Here is a 17875-nt window from a genome sequence, read left to right as displayed (position 1 = left end):
GTTTTTCTGAATCCTACTGGAGAAATGATCTTCTTGGACACAGAAAACTGTCATCTGGTAAATTCTAACCCTTGGGGTAGTCCCAGGACAACTGAGGCCGTCCCAAACAAGACCTCCCATTAGAATGGAACTATATCCTCTTTTTCCATCTCTTTCCCAGGCCTCTAGGTGAGAAAGTGGAATTCAAATACCTTGAGGGAACGTCATCTATTCTCTCCACCTGCTATAGTACGTCCAAGATAATCCAGCTCAAATTATAAACCATGGAAGGAGAGAGAATTACATAAAAATTCTCTACAAGTTTACTAGGCAACAGAATAGATTCCAGTACTTATACTGTGAATTTACCATCTTTGGAAGTGACAAAAAAGACCAAGGCTATGAAGTTTACACAGATCAAAATTTAAGTGGGGGTCCTATGCAATCATAGTAAATCTAGGGTGCTTTTTTATTGTGTGTGCCTAATCTCACAAAATTTATTTCATTTCTGTAAGACTAAGTTTTACCAGGTGTGTAAGGTAACTAAGTCTAGGGTGGGTGTGGTAGTAACTTAATCTGAGAAAAATTATTCCATGTGATAAATTATTACCATTGAATATGAAACTGCAATGAATATTGAACCTTACATAGTAACTAAAATAATCCAGAGTCAAAATTCCTTGCAGCAGTACCCAGCTCACCTCAACATATCTAAGAACCACAAAGGATAATTTCTCTAGGAAAATTGGTTCTAAAAGTCTTTTGCCTTTATGTTAATAATGGCAGCTATAATATTATCTATAATTTACTAAGTTTCTACTTCATGTGACAAGCACTGTTTTGAATCCTCTTCATGACTACACATTTAATCCTCACAACAGTCATTAACAGAAAGTATTTTTCCCTTATTTGAAACATGAGGAAGAAGGGAGGGCATAGCTCAGTGGTAGAGCACATGCTTAGCATGCAAGAGGTCCTGGGTTCAATCCCCAATACCTCCATTAAAAAAGAAATTAATAAATAAACCTAATTACCTCCCCTCCAAAAATCAAAAATTAAAAAAATTTTTAAAAAGAGGAAAAAAAATAAATATGAGGAACCTTACAGAAACTAAGTAATATGCTCGAGTGTGTGTGTGTATACAGGTACATGTATACATCTGATAAAGCAGCTGAGCCAGGATATGTACCCAGATTTTGATTCCAAACTCCACACTAATAACCACAGGCAAAAGAAACAAATCAATAAAGATAGCATACGTAAATGTAAGAGCACTGGTGTTCCATACTAAAATTTTTTTCTTTATATGTCCTGTTTCCATTTTGAAAGAACTTGTCAGCATGTTTCCCCTAAAGCTTTCTAATAGAGTGACACAACTATAGATTAGTAAGTCTTTTCCAGTATGTAGTCACATAAACTGGAGTCTCCCAAACTGTATCCATACTTCATTGGAAGAGATGATTTTAAGAGATACAAAAACAAAAAGAATTATTTTAAGAGATTAACTCATTTTAATAAATCTTTTCTGCCCTTCACTGACATAAATGTGATTTTAAGTGATACATAAACATTTTTATTTCATATAAATGCACTTTACTATGTATTAGAAAAAAATTAACCAGAACACCAAATCAATGAATTCAAGGACTATAAATTGTCCTTTTAAATAAACTCATTTCAGTGTGAAAACCAAGTTATATTTAATTTTAAAATTCCACAAGTACCTATATTTTTAAAATAAGGTGCTCCAGAGGATGGAAAATTAAGAAATGCAACAGAAATGTGACTTTAGCAGCAGAGAATGCACATTGTGTGTTTATATCGGGCAGGACAGATGAAACTTTTATCTGTGTTCCATCTGCCACACCAGGACTAACCTCTGGTGACCGCGTCTAGGGCACAGCCACTTCCTGTTGCTCCTCCTCCAATGACAAGGATGTCGAATTCAGATGTGTTTTTCAAAGTCAATATCTGAGCTTCTCTGGAAGGAGGCTCCCTGTTAACAGGTTCTGACACGCAATCTGCTGCTTCAACAAAGGCCAGGTTCACCTGAGGTAAGAGACCATTTTCAGTTGTTTGTCTGGCATACCAATGTAATCAGTTTTACAATATACCTAAAGAAGAGATTTGTAACAGAGATAAGGAATACCAAAGCTAGACCATAGTCCATAATCCATAGTCCACTTGGAGTTATAGAATCAAGTGCCTTGAAGGAAAAAAAAAAGGCCTTAAAATTTTGTGGGGTTTTTTTTCATGAATCATAACTATTTATCCATGGAACACCTGGTTTCAGATTCAATATCTCAACTGCTTGTTCTGGTTTCACATACAGCCAAGTTCAATTGCTTCCCACACTGTACAGCAATTCCCAAATATCTTGTTTAAGACAATTTATAGGAGAACATAAGGAAATGTTTTAGTAGCAGTCATTTATTCAGATAACAACTAGAAGTGTGGAAAGGAGGAGGAAAAAGCACTCTATGCCTTTCTGCAATTTCTTAAAAGTATATGTTCTTCATTTCTTAATTCCCCTGACAAAAGTATATTCTAGAGTTTGGGGATCTATAAGGTTAGTCAGTACAACATTTTTGATCCGTCTCCTACAGTAATGGAAATAAAAGCAGAAATAAGCAAATGAAACCTAACTAAACTTAAAAGCTTTTGCACAGCAGAAGAAACCATAAACAAAACAGAGACAACTTACAGAATGGGAGAAAATATCTGCAAACAATGCACCCGACGAGGGATTAATTTCCAAATGTACAAACAGCTCATACAGCTTAGTATCAAAAAAACCCAAATAACCCAATCAAAAAATGGGCAGAAGACCTAAATAGACATTTCTCCAAAGAAGACATACAGATGGTCAACAGGTCCAAGAAAAAATGCTCAAAAGCACTAATTATTAGGGAAATGTAAATCAAAACTACAATGAGGTATCACTTCACACTGGTCAAAATGGCTATCATTAAAAAGTCTACAAATAAATGCTGAAGAGGCTGTGGAGAAAAAGGAACCCTCCCACATTGTTGGTGGGAATGTAAATTGGTGTAGCCACTATGGAGAACACAATAGAGGTTTCTTAAAAATCTAAAAATAGACATACCATATGATCCAGCAATCCCACTCCTGGGCATATATCCAGAAAAAAACTCTAATTCAAAAAGACATGCACCTCAATGTTCACAGCAGCAGTATTTACAACATTGAAACATGGAAGTAACCTAAATATTGATCTCTGTGTGTGCGTGTGTGTATATACCACATATATACAATGGAATATTACTCAGCCATAAAAAGAATGAAATAGTGCCATTTGCGGCAACATAGATAGAACTAGACATTATTACATCATGTGAAGTAAATTAGAGAAAGACAAATATCATATGATATCACTTATATGTGGAATCCGAAAAAAAAATGATACAAATGAACTTATTTACAAACCGGAACAGACTCACAGACATAGAAAACAAATTATAATTAGCAAAAGGGACAGGGTTGGTGGTGAGGGATAAATTAGGAGTTTGGGATTAATACATATAGACTACTATATATAAAATAGATAAATGAGGACCTACTGTATAGCACAGGAAACTATATTCAATATTCAATATCTTGTAATAACCTATACTGGAAAAGAATTTGAAAAAGAATCCATATATACATTTATATGTATAAGTGAATCACTTTGCTATACACCTGAAATTAATACCACATTGTAAATCAACTGTACTTCAATAACAAAAGACAAAAAGAATGTCCAACAGAAGTTATTATTCAGTTTAATAATCAACAATGGCCAATGGGAATAATATTATGTAAAGATTTTAGTCAGAGGCTTCCTTATTAAGTGTTTTAACATAAAATGATAGATTTTACATATTTAATATCCACTATTTTCAATTTGTGAAAGCTTTAACAATAATACACTTACAGCTAGCCCTAGTCTCCCTAAAGGAAAATGACCTTCCCTATTTCTAGTTCTTTTATTAGAATCTAACTTATCATCCTAAGTTAAAAATGATGCTAGTCTTAAAAAAAAAAAGTACTTGCCAGAAGTCAGAGCTAAAAGCCTGGAAAATGGCCTAAGTATTAATTTTTTCTCCAAAATGCTAATACTAGGTATGTTCAGCCTATTGAACAGCACTGGCCACCACTGCTTTAGTAGTTATCCATGACCTGCGACCTCTGTTTCCTTTTCTCTGAATCACAGCATCAGCACAACGCATTTTAGGGCAGCGTTCTTCCCACTCTCTGCGGGGGCCACCAACGAAGCTCTGAACCACAAGGCCAAGACTGTTCCAGAAAAGGGGATCTTAGCCCTGGCCCAGAGGTTGTTCTGATAAGTGAATTTGTATTGACTTAAGTAAAATAGGCCAAATTGCTCCTTACAATTGTATTTAATTATTATCAGGTCAATTGGATTTCTATAAAAATAAATCTAGGAGCCACAGAGTACACACTGAAGGAAGCTGGATTAGAATTGCAGGGTCCTGGCTTAGGTCTCAGCACTTGCGTTTACCAGTAATGTGACTTTTGATTCATCATCTCTCTGGGCCTTGGTTTCTTCATTTGCAGCACAGGATTAAACCCCTGTGATGTCTCTGTCTCTACATCTCTGAGTTACCTGCAGTCTGAATGGAATACGAAAGTTGTTGGCAAACTGTTAAGTACCACCTAAGAGCTGTTATTATTACTAAATCCTTTGATTCCTGAATGGCACATAACAGGGAACTTTCAAAACATATTTTACTAAGTTTCACAAAAACAAAAGGTTATAATAAGGTACTGTAATCTTTTAGGCTATTAATTCAGATGCCAAGACACAAAAAAATCTTATTCTTCCTTATATAATTCCTCCTAACTGCCTGCTAAGAACCATCTCCCCAAGTTCACATTTACATGTATTTAAAGTAACAAGCTAAATAAATGTGACTGGCTAGGGGCTGTGGAGAAGATAACACCTTTCAGTCAGGGTCTTTGTCTTCTACATCTAAGGAGAAGAATAAACACACACACACACACACACATACACACACACACACACAGAGCAAATACATATGAGAACAAATGCCAGAATAGAGGAAAAAAAGCACCAGGCTATGACCATTCAGATTAGAGAGGGAGAGTCTTTCCTTTGAGGGTTTCAACAGGGCCATGACAGATGGGCAAGGCTTGGACAGGAGACTGACAAGTGACTAAACCGCCAGAGCATTTTCACACATCCAAAGAATTGTGCTGACATTTGCTGCTTGGTAAGTTGTCTAGAAATAGTTGAAAAATAACTGTAAGGACTGTACTACGACTGAGTCCCTTAGAACCTGATAATACGAAAAGCCTCCTTTCTACTGTGCTGACAGGGCATAACGATGAATATTAAACTCAGGTGGATCTCTTCTTCAGCAAGTCTGCTAGATCTGGTGGGCATTTCTCGTGCCTTGTGCATATCTCTCTACTGACCACGCTGCTTCTCCTGTCTGCATCCGCTGCCTCAACCTTCTCACCGGTCCGCTCCAACCTGTCTCATCTGAACAAACACTAAAAAATGTCCTTACATATGTTTCAAACAATCAGCCTAAAAATTCCTGAAAGAACTGTATACCCTTGCTTTTTTTTACTGCCTCCCTTTCTATTCACTCCTCAACTCACTGTAATATGATTTTCTCATACACAGCAACACTAGCACCACCACCCCTGACCAGTGTCCACTATGCTGATATATCCAATCAGCACGTTTCATCCCTCATTTTAGTCATCAACTCAGCACACAAGTGACTTTTCATTCACCTCAGCATCTGGAGGACAACTGTCTGAAATGCTCTCTCTCTCTCCAACCTCCTGAACCCACTCTCTACTAGTTTCCCCTGGGTGTCTGTCTACTGCCCATCATTAAACACTGAGGGTCTCCTTGGGTCTGTCCCATTCACTTTCCTCAGATCACTAAAAAGCCTCCCTAGGGAGTCTCATCTACCTCCATGTCATCAGCTTTCTTTACACCACACTGACTTTCAATTGTGTTCCCCTTCTCCAGAACCCTGGTATCAAACTACCTACTTGGCACCTCCGTTTGGATGCCTCACATCTCTGTCAGACTGTACTGATGACTTTATCTCCCTGAATCTTTTTCCCTGTCAGTTTTCCTTAGCTCAGTAAAGGCACTACTATATATCTAGTCACTTGTGCCACTCTCTTAAGTCCCACATCTGATAGGTCACTGAGTTCTATAAACTCCACCTCCTAAAAAATTCTCACATCTAAGTCATGTCATCTTCACTGCCCCCTTTCAAGTCAAGGTGTCTTCCCTTTCCCCTAACTAAAATGATATCCTCCTACAGGTCTTCACACACTTACCTTTCCTTCTTTCAAGTCATTCTCCAGACTGCAGCTGGGGTAAACATTTCAAACCCCAAATAATGTCATTTCCATGTGTAAAACCCTTCAAGAGCTTTCAGCTTAATATAGGTTGAAGGTAAACATCTTTATTCTGATTTCTGAGATTCTTCGTAGTTTTTCCGAGTAGCTTAAATTTAACAAAGAAAAAAAGGACAATACCAAGTGCTGGGAATGATACCACACAATTGGAACTCTCTTACATTGCTGATGGAAATGCAAAATAACACAACTATTCTGGAAAACAATTTGAGTTTCTAATAAAGGTAAACATACACTTACCATACAACCCTTCCCTAGGTTAGTTTACTCAAGAGAAACCAAAACCTGTGTTCACACAAAAACCTGTGAGCAAATGTTTACAGTGGCTTTATTTATAACTGCCGAAAACTAGTTAAAAATTCAAACATCCTTCAACTGGTGAATGACTAAACTAACTCTGGTGCATCTATGCACTGGAATAATAATTGGCAATAAAGAGAACAAACTACTGATAGTCACAACAAAATGAATGGATCTGAAAAGCATTATGCTAAGTCACAGGTTGACAAATTATGATTTTCCACCCAAATCTGGCTGCTACCTGTTTTAATAAACAGAGTTTTATTGGAACATGGCCACACTCAATCATTCATGCACAGAGCATGACTGCAATAGTAGAGTCGGGTAGTTGCAACAGAGAAGATAAAGCCTGCAAGCCTCTGACTTGTACTACCCGGCCCTTGCCAATCCCTGTGCCAAGTGAAAGAAGCGAGACTCAGAAGTCTACACGGGGCATGATTCCATTTACATGACATGCCATAAAAGCAAAAGTACAGGGTCAGAAAACAGATCAGTGACAGTCAAGAGTTTGGGGATGGGGAGGGGAGGGGAGGATTGACTATAGGAAGTATCAGAGCTTTTGAGGACGATAGAAATGTTCTGTATCTTGACTGTGGTGGTGGTTACATGAATGTCTGCACTTGTTAAAACTCACAGAACTGTATATTATAAAGGGTGAATTTTGCTGCATGTAAATTACACCCCAAATTATACCTCAATAAACTTGACTTTACAAATAATAAGTAAATTATGTACACAGCAATTATTAGCCAGGCATTACTATGAAGGTTTTACTTTTTTCACTCATTTAATCCTCACAATAACTTGAGCTAGGAACTATCATGATCTCCATTTTACAGAAGAGGTAGCGGAGACACATGAGTGAAGTACCTGGTGCATGACTGTGTGGCTGGTGCACGGCGGAGCTGGGAACTGAACCTACACAGCTTGGCGACAGACGAAGTTTTGCACTGCTGCACCATACTGATTCTACGTATGATTTGAGAAAAAACAAAGAAACAGACTAAATACTTATCACAGGATGAGATATCACCAGTTGCCAAGCACAGTAAGTTTTTGTTTGTTTGGTATGGTTCTGTTGTGGAGGTTCTGTTGAACAGTTCTTCCAAAAAACTTTTTTAAAATATACGGCACGATTGAGGGTAATTTATTTAATTTCTGACACTACATTTAAAGTAACATTTTATTTTTGTTTATTTTTTTCATAAAAGCTGGAAAGTGTTGCAACTGAGAAGCTAAGTACCAAGTTTATTTTAGAGGCAGTAAACACAGCCTAAAGCCCTCCTTATAATTATGAAATGAGATAGACTCATTTGGGCTTCATATGGCTTTGAGTCGCAAAAACACATCTGCACTCTACCTTCCCTAGAATATGTTGATTGAGGGGAAATAAAGAAAAGCAGCAGGAATAACATGGTAGTGATAAGTAACAGCACGCTGAAAAGAGGCCTTTGTGCTCCAAATCTTCCCAGACCCGCCCTTTCCTCACCCTCCTTCTCCCTAAGGCAGTTTGACTGAACAGGGATCTGGGAGACAGGCTCCTCTAGAGGACTGACCCAGAGATTCTGGGAGAAGCTTTGGAAAGGCACGTGCCCTACGTCACCTGAGAAGACACCTGACCCACCACCGCAATTCCTCTTTCAATCAATTTGTAGTGGAGGCCCCTCAAGGATTCTACAGACTGGAGGACAAAATAAAAACATAAAAAGGAAATTAAAATATTGTTTTACAGGTAGATTTAAGATAGAGAAGAAGCTGAAAGAGCCATGGGAGGCATCCCTGGATCCAGACCTGAGAAGGTTTCCTGGAAATCAAAGCTAAATCAGGTCAAGGAAGGCATTAGCTGGGTGACAACACCAGGAAAGGAAGTAGGAACAGCATGTACTAAAAACAGAAGTCATCGTAGGGAACTGGTCAGCACATTACTTTCTTTGAAACATGAGTTACACATCCAATATTTTAAAATTGTTCTCTGTATCTGTGAGTCTGTTTTGTTACATTTGCTCATTTGTTTTTTTAGATTTCAAATGTAAGTGAAAATACACGGTATTTGTCCTTCTCTGTTTGACTTATGTCACTTAGCATAGTACCCTCCAGGTCTATCCATGTTGTCGCAAATGGCAAGATTTCAGTCTTCTTTTATGGTTAGTATTTCATTGCATACATATACCACATCTTTACCTATTCATATGTCCATGGACACTTAGATTGCTTCCATGTCTTGGGTATTGTAAATAATGTGGCAGTGAACATCAGGGTGCATGTATCTTTTTGAATTAGTGTTTTCATTTTCTTCCAATAAATAACCAGGTTGCCACAGGGGAGGTGGGAGGCAGTGGGAGAAACAGTGAAGGGAATTAAGAGGTACAAACTACCAGTTATAAAATAAATAGGTCACAGGGATGTAATGTACACCACAGGGAATGCAGTCATTAATACCATAATAACTTTGTACAGCACGTAATCTATAAACATATCAAATCGCTGTGTTGTACGCCTGAAACGAATGTAATACTGCAAGTCAACTATACTTCAATTAAAGAAAAATAATATAAATAAATGAATAAATCACAGAAATCGCTACATTTCACATGAAAATCAGGATTACTATCTGAGATCAACTTGCTGAAACTGAACAGCAGCTGCTGCCCATAGGCAGGGCTTGTGCATCCTTGTTGGCCCAGGATCCCACTCACTGGCTTCACACTTGGATCGTTTCAGTCTGGCCCCATAAGCATACAGGTTTGCCAACCCTGGTCTAATGACAGGACAAGCCCTGCACAACCAGACTCAGGATCTATTACCTAATTCAGCCACTGAAGTCAGAAGAAAGGAGAGCCCAAGACACAAAGCAAACCACCTTGTTGTGTCTAGCACAAGTCCAAGGGCAGCCTCCAAACAAAAAATTCTTGTCTTGGTAGAATTAGGAGACTGTCTAACATTTAATATTACTTTGATGTTGTTACTCCTGATTATATTTAATTCTGTGGGGAAGTAGGGTTTTTTTTTAACTTGTAAGTATATTTTCCTCTACATTTTAAGAAGATAAAATTCCTCTAGCATTCTGATAGTGAACATACGGCTTCTCTCAAGAGATTAGCTCCTAGAACACCTACATAGAACTGAAGCCAAGTTCATAATCTTTGAGACTTTACATTCCAGAGAACAGAACAAGATTCAGAATGTGATCAGTTTTACTATGTCTGTACACCATTAGACTTGCAAATTAGAAAAAAAAATTCCTAGACATTTGCAACTTCGGGTGAGACCGAAAACAAGATCTAATAATTAGTGTCTATTTCTGAAAGATGTGCATATTTAAAGACCACAGGCAATTAAAAACCAGGTTGTCCTGTAATCATGTAGAGTAATAATTGGAGTATAAAACAAGGTTTCATGCAAATCACTTCTTACTACAACTCTCTCTCTCTCTCTCTCTCACACACACATGTTGTGTGATTCAATCAGATATTGATAATGGAACAATTAGATTTAAGGGAAATTGCTTCATGTTATGTTGTCACTGAAAAATACTATATTTGTATATTCCTGGAAGGAAATGCAACAAGGATCTCCTTACAATGAATCTTAAGATGATTTACTGACCTTTCACCTCCTGAATCACTTTGTGATTCTGAGCAGTGTATGTACAGGACAGTAAACAACGTTTCTCAAAGTAAACATGCTGGATGAGGGACTCATGATTACTCCGTAGGAACAGTTGCTAATGGATGGACTGTCGTCTCCACTGGGGACCAGATAAGAGAAAACAAGGACAAGTCCATCCTTCTAGGGCGGCTGAGAAAAGAGTTCTAGTTTATCTAGTTTATCTCGAAGGTGCTTTCCAGCCTTGAAGTGGCTATGATTTCTTTGAGAAATCACAGAGAAGCTCTTCTAATAGCAATCACAATATAGCTAAATCATTAAGTTATAAAACTTTATTATAACTGAAAAATAAGGAAAACCCTTTGGCGCTGTCTGAATCTACTTCAAATAAAATCACCACTACAGGATCTGAGGTTTGAGGGATATGTTTGACCAACTTTCAAATAAACATTTTAGAGACATAGACTATGTGTTTGGAGGTGTCTAAGTTTGATATTGTTCTTTAGTTCCAGTCTGTGTGCTGAAAATGAAAGGATCTGGGAAGGGAGCCTGAGAGAAGGAAGGGCAGCGAGGGAAGAAGAGCTGCCCACACACTAAGAAGTCACGTTCCTCGGGTCTCACACTGACCACGGAAGGGAGGCATCCTTTGACTAGTGAGGAATCTGAGTTTTGTTATTCCTCAGGCAAGTAACTAAGAGAATCAGAATCTGATCCGATCACACCCAGGTGTAACTCTAAATCACATGTCTGCTAGGTCATCTTTCCCTATCCGTGTGCGTTACCTAGGGCCCTAGATTCGCCAGCCTCGCTGACACCAGCAATGCAGGGAGCTGCTGGCGGCAGCCAGTGTAATGCAGAGTCTCAGAACCTGTCTCGTCCATGGCCAGCCACTCTGGGCAGAGACACGCACAGTTCCATGAAACAGCACTTTTCCTTAAAAACCTCCCTAATGCACACACTTGGAAGTGGATACAGGAATGAACCGGGGCTCCCTCTTCCTCCATCCCTGTCAGGTGAATAAAATGCTGACCCAATGAGCCAAAGAACCGTTTCCAAGCTTTACAATCCAGATGGCCTTTAGCTACATTTTAATTTTATGTTCAAAATAGTTTTGGATCAAACTTGTGATGCACACTTTCCTTTTCTCTGTGAATTATTTCATCAAATATGCACATATTTATAATTTTTCTAGTTTATACACACAAGCATATAATTGGATCGCAGAACTTCTTTGTTGAAAAATCACAGATTTCGAAATAAAGCAAGCAGGTAAAATTAGCATCACTCAACAACTTAAAGCATCTATTCTCTTAATTTGCAAAACTCTACCAATGGGAGGCCTACCTAGCATCGACAAAATTTAACTGTTAAGCTGGAAGATGGGGAGAGAGAAGCTAACAAACTTTTCCCAAAGCATTTATGGAAAGTTTCCTCAGGCCCACAATATCCCTAAAAAGTTTCTTAAAGAGGCCTTAAAATGGATAAATAGTTGAAAGTGAAATGCAAAGTCAAATTGAAATGAATGTCAACGTTGCTCAGTTAGCAACAGCCTAGAAGCTCACCAGCTGTCAACGCTAATCATAGCTCAGTTGTTGACTCACTGTGTGACCTATCGCAGTACAGTTAACCTCGTGGATTTTGTATGCCAGCAATAAAATAGCATCACAAACTCCTCGAAGGCCTGATATGAGTTATAACTCAAAGATATTGCCATGGCCCCACTTTGGGAGCTAAGTGTTAAATAAAAACCAAAATTATAAGGAAGATGATAGGATGCACTTCAAAGAACATTTCCAGCTCTGTCTGCACCATTTTAGTCCTTTAATGAAACATGCCTCTGAGAAACGGTTAACTATATAAAGTTAGTTAAGAATAGTTTCAACTAGACTTATCAAAAATAGTGTATTCAGAGTCCTCATCAGGCTTTAGATATCAGACACAGCCCCAACGTATTTAGTTGTGTTTCTAGGAGAAAAAGAGTTCTTCCAGGAATCTATACACAAGGTTCTAAACGAGAGAAGAAAATGAATCTTTGGCATAAACTCTAACAACAAAACTTTCATCCTCCACCCCAAAAAAACCCAGCTCATTTGTCAACTGATTAGGAACTAAAGTCAGGACACAGATGTAATGGCTGGATGCATAACAAAAGTTTTTCTCTGCTTCCAGAGACCACCACTGGATTACATTTCCCACTCTCCCTTACAGTTGGCTTATAATGATCTGGCGGGTCAACAAACCCTATAAATGTGGCAGAGCCACTAGAATAAAGGGACATAGGTCCCTGAATGACTGCGAGAAACAATCCCCCACCTACCCACATTGAACTGCAACATGAGCAAGAAAGAAACCTTCATTGTGATAAGCCACGGAGCTTTGGGAGTAGCTTATCATACCAGTTAGTTTACCCAGGTTAACACACAAATAGGGGATACATTTAGCATTATAATTCAAATTTCTCTACTTTGTATACCATCCATATGTGGTTCAGACTCTCCATCTGAAGGGACAGGCGGGCTCCACCATTTATAGAAAAATAAGTCCATAGAGATAAAGCTCCAAAAGAACAGATAAATGCAAGCCCCACCAAACCACGATGCAGAGACACTACTACCTCCATGTTTGACATAATGCAGATGCTGATGGCTCATTAAGCTGGCGGGTGAACAGAGAAGCCTACTATCCAACCACTAGCCTTCCTCCTCCTAAATATGCATTCTTCACATGGTATCTAACACTATAGTTCCCACCGAAACACTGAAATCAACAAAAATGAAGACTGTTTAAGAACAGCTGCTGTTACAGTACTTCGTAAGATCTTTTTAAGAGAAAGGCTGTTCATGAACCTATGAAAAATGCCTCTGGAGAGGGAAGGTTATTTACTCAGAGAGAACAAACAAGTCTGGTAGCCAGACTTGACTCATGAAGTTAAAAGCAATCTGGTAAGCACAAAGCAAATGTGTCACGTGATAATTTCAGCGACATCCGAGTTCAGGAAGATTTAGACTGATTTCAAATCCACAGATACTCTTTAGCTAAGAACTGAGGTTAAATTCTTAAAGATGTTAAGCATGTTCAAAAAATAAATTGTTATAGTCAAAGATACTATTAAAAAGTGATGCTTATGTAGAATTTTTACATTTGAAATTTTCTCAATTGACATCATGTTCTAGATGCTATGCTTACAACTTTAAGTATAATTTTTAAAAAATGAATGCTTTCAGTTTTACAACAAAACTGAGAAAGTTCCAGAGATTTCCCATATACCTTTTGCCCCTACATATGCATAGCCTCCCCCATAACCAACATCACTCACCAGAATGGCACATTTTCATGAAAGATGAACCTACACTGATACATCATAATCACACAAAGTCAGTAGTTTACTTAAGTGTTCACTCTTGGCATTGTACATTCTATGGTTTGGGAGAAATGCCTAATGACATGTATCCATCATTTTAGTATCACACAGAGTATTTTCACTGCCCTAAACATCCTCTGTGCTCCTCCTTTGTCTTCCTGCACACACCCTTGGCAACCACTGATCTTTTTACTGTCTCCATAGTTTTGCCTTTTCTGGAGTGTCATATGGTTGGATTCATACAGTATGCAGCCTTTTCAGATCGGCTTCTTTCACTGAGTAATATGCATTTTAGGTTTCTCCATGTATTTCCATGGCTTGATGGCTCATTTCTTTTTAGTGCTGAATAATGTTCCATTGTCTGGATGGACCATAGTTTACTCATCCATTTACTACTGAAGGCCATCTTGATTGCTTCCAAGTGTTTGCATTTATGAACAAAGCTGCTATAAATATCTGTGTGCAGGTTTTTGTGTGGATATAAGTTTTCAACTCCTTTGGGTAAATATCAATGAGAGTGACTGCTGGATCACATGGCAAGAATGTGTTTAGTTTTGTAAGAAACCACCAAACTGCCTTCCAAAGTCGCTATTACCATTTTGCATTCCCACAAACAATGAATGAGAGTTCCTGTTGATCCACATCCTCTAGTGATTTTGGCTGGTTGTGCTTACAGTTTTGATTTCTCTTTGATGGATATTTATCTTTACTTCAAGTTTCTCTAACCTCTACCAGTTTCTCTGGCCAGCAGTTAATATAAGCAGCATTATACCAATTAAAAGTTCAGTTATTGAAAGAAATCTGGAGTTATATCTTTCCTACTATGCCCAAGAAAGTTGTATCTATTTCACATTTTCCTATCCTATATCAGGGGAAGGGAAGAAGCACCACAGATACTACAGACCTGCTATGTGTACTGTGATAATTGGCTTGTATATTCTGACTTAGTGCTTGGCAGGGGCAAAATGCCTGGGAGTAAAGTGACATTATCTTTAACCTTATGATAAAACTAGAGTTCTGGAAACTTCCATAATTTCATGTGCACGATGACAAGCTCACCAAAACTCAGCCACACTTGTATAATAGACACATTCAGGGACCTAAATATCTTTTCATTTGGGGGTCCATTAAAATAAACCCCAGAGTAGACCCTACTTTGACTAGATAAAATCATTCTATTTTTTGCTGTCTCATCAATCTTATCTTTTGAATTTTAAGTCATTGATACTACCAATCAAAAGACCCTGGTTTATTAGAATAGCTTACAAATAATGTATTGAGAGGGAGAGACTGAAATTAAACCAATGTCCTCAAAATTCATGTAGATTTTAACTACTCATGCATCCCTCTGCCTTTCATTCGCTCATTAGCGTAAGTACTTTTCCTCCTCAGTTTTGATGACACTAACAAAGGAAGCACACGTTTACGCATAATTCAACTCACCTAACACATCACCACTATCATTTTTCATGTTCCCTTAATTACCATACTTAATAAAGTGAACTACAGTATTTAGTAAGCCACACGAAGTATAGTGAATTGCTGTCTCTTACAAAGTGAGAGGTTGCTTTGCAAAGCATGAAGATCCCATCATTGACTTTGAGGAAAAATAAGTTTAATTGCATTCCCCTTCAAGCTAAATTCTGATTTACCTCCAAAAATAAAATAAAATTCTGATTTACTCTCAAAAAGTCAGCTTTTTAAATTGTTTCACTATAGAGTTACAACAAATAGCATTATACTCTATGCTCATTAATTTATCAAAACACATAACTTTTTAGGAACATATCACCACATAAATCAGGTCTGCCATAACTTACATAAGTTTAAATCGAAAAAGAAACAAAACAGTGGGAACTTCAAGGAATGTACTACTTACAACAGGAAGAAAGTTTAAGCCAATAATTGGGGTTGTCTACCTTGTCACTGGCTCACCTTCTGATCAGGCAGGAAGGAGAAGAGAAAATAGAGGGGTGTTTGTGTGACTGGCTTTTAGCCACTCTCCTAGAAGCTCAGATGAAGGACATGACATCTGCCACTAAACCTCAAAGTCTTAAAAAAGTATCCCTGAATGCAAGGGTCTCCAGTGATGAGAGCAACTTTCTTGCTAACAACCACACTGTATATTCATATCACCCAGGAGTAGCTAAACTTTTTTGCAAGTTTATTATGTTCCAGGAACTCTTCCAGGCTCCTCAAAGATTCTGTGAGGGAAGGACCACTGTTCTTCCCATCTTACAGACAGGGTAAAAAAATTGAGGCCCAGAGAGCTGAAGAAAATGAATTGCCCGTGATCACTCAGCTCTTCGGCAGCAGAGCGAGGGGTGGGCTGCAGGCAGCCTGCAAAGATGCTCCAAAGGGCCTGCTCCTGTCCCTTCTGTTTCACTGCTCAAGAACAGAACATCAATGTGAAACTCTCATTTCCTTAGTTCTAATAATATCACTCCTCACACTGAAAAGAGACTCCTTGCCTGTGCACAGGGCAGAAAAAAAGCATCCGGGCTCTGAGAAAGCTCTCCGTGGCTCTCAGGCTGCCCCTCAGTGTGGCTGGCGGGGCCCACACCCCCCGAGCGGGGGAGGCAGGAACCAAGCTGGCGTGTGTGTCTGAGAAGGCCGCCTGCAGACCTAAAGAGACCTTTGTTCCATCAACCACACCACTGGGGTTAAAAAGAAGCCCACATTGTCACACCAGTTTTCAGTGAGGACCTAGAAGGTGTGAAATAAATGTGGAGTTTAAACATTTTTTAAAGTTTCCCCAAAATGCCCTCAGTCTCTACTGAAAAGACAAAAGCCTGAGGCGGCCCTCAGTTAACACTTTGCGCTCCCACCCTATTTTGGCCCCGGTTCTCCCCACCCTACCCTGAAGAACCGCCCTGCAACCCTGACTATACCACTCTCCTCCCTAAGGTTACAGCCTCTGAACCGCCCCAGAGACTCTCTCCTATGCCTGTTTCTTACTTTTTTTTCTTTCTTTCTTTCTTTTTTTTTGTTTTTGGAAGTACTGGAGGTCGAACCCAGGACCTCCTGCGTGCCAAGCATGCACTCTAGCACTGAGCTATACCCACCACCCCCCATCTTAATTTAAACTCCATTCTCCCACCAGTTTGGAATTCGAAAAGGAAGCTGTCCCACGAAGTGACTTTCCTTTCACTGGATATGAAGGAACCCTGGAAAGAGCATACTGTTTTGAGAAGATCAGATGTCTTCTAGGTCCCTTCCAATTAATAGTTTATTATTACACAGACTGATGCTAAGCAGTGAATGACAAATACGTTGCTCTCAAAAATCTGCACCCCACTACAGAGGTGTCTGCTGGCTACGTCCCTGGTGGGATTTGAGGTAGTGCTGGGATGTTTACATCCCGCTACTCAGCCTCCTGTTTCTTGGCACATGGCTGGTCTGGGGAGAGGAAAAACCAGGAAGCCTTTGTGAAACTCAGCCACCTGTGAGTGGGTGAGGAAGTAAACGCAGGGGGAAAATGAAACGAACAGGAAGCCTCTCCAAGGCCACTCAAAAAACCCCTACATTCACAACTGGAGGGGGCCTGGTGTGTGGATGCCACTTGTGGCCACAGACCTCCCTCCCTGCAGGCAGACTCAGTCAAAAGAGGTCAGCCAACATTCAGCAGCTTTCCCCAACAGCTTCCTCACTGGAATTGAAGATTTCAGTTGCCCAGCTCCAAAATAAAATAATAATAATAACCACCAGCACCATAACAGCTCTCTCCTTAGGCCACAATCTCCACCCTTTCTGCCCTTATTTATCTCAAAAGAAGAAAATCTCTAGGCTTCACTTGGCTCAACAGTGGAGAATATTCACCACTGAAAAACATAACACAAATGTAAATAATATGTTTGCAAGAAGAAAAGCCATACCACGAAGGAAAGTGGAGCCAAAAAAATCCTTGCTATCACCTCTAACCCCTAACCTTCCCCCAGATATGTGTCTCCACAAACGTCTCAATTTCCTCACCTACAGTAGCTTTTATTCAAGCAACTGAGTAAAAAGTAAGTGAACTACATCTTATTGAATTTCACTGTGTTTTCTGTTTAATTAATCAAAAAAGTGTATACAGTAGTTTTCCTTTCATTCATTTCCTTGCAAATATAAGATAATTTAAAAGGTTTTTGTGAGCTGACCTGGCACCTAAACACTTCCAGCACCATCCCATCACCAAACATGCTAAAACAATTG

General features: G+C 38.9%; 1 protein-coding gene across 7 annotated transcripts in view; it reads right to left on the bottom strand.

Annotated features, from left to right (window-relative positions):
• Window positions 1–17875, bottom strand: part of GPD2 (glycerol-3-phosphate dehydrogenase 2) — a 195309-nt gene that overhangs the window by 81836 nt on the left and 95598 nt on the right. For all 7 annotated transcript variants that reach the window (XM_072960982.1, XM_006196178.4, XM_072960984.1 and 4 more), the window contains exon 3: window positions 1857–2028. In XM_072960982.1, the coding sequence (XP_072817083.1) occupies window positions 1857–2028 (172 nt within the window). The remainder of the gene's footprint in view (window positions 1–1856; window positions 2029–17875) is intronic.

This window comes from Vicugna pacos, chromosome 5 (genome assembly GCF_048564905.1).
Source record: "Vicugna pacos chromosome 5, VicPac4, whole genome shotgun sequence".
Lineage (NCBI taxonomy): Eukaryota > Metazoa > Chordata > Mammalia > Artiodactyla > Camelidae > Vicugna > Vicugna pacos.
This window is presented reverse-complemented; position numbering and strand designations above follow the sequence as displayed.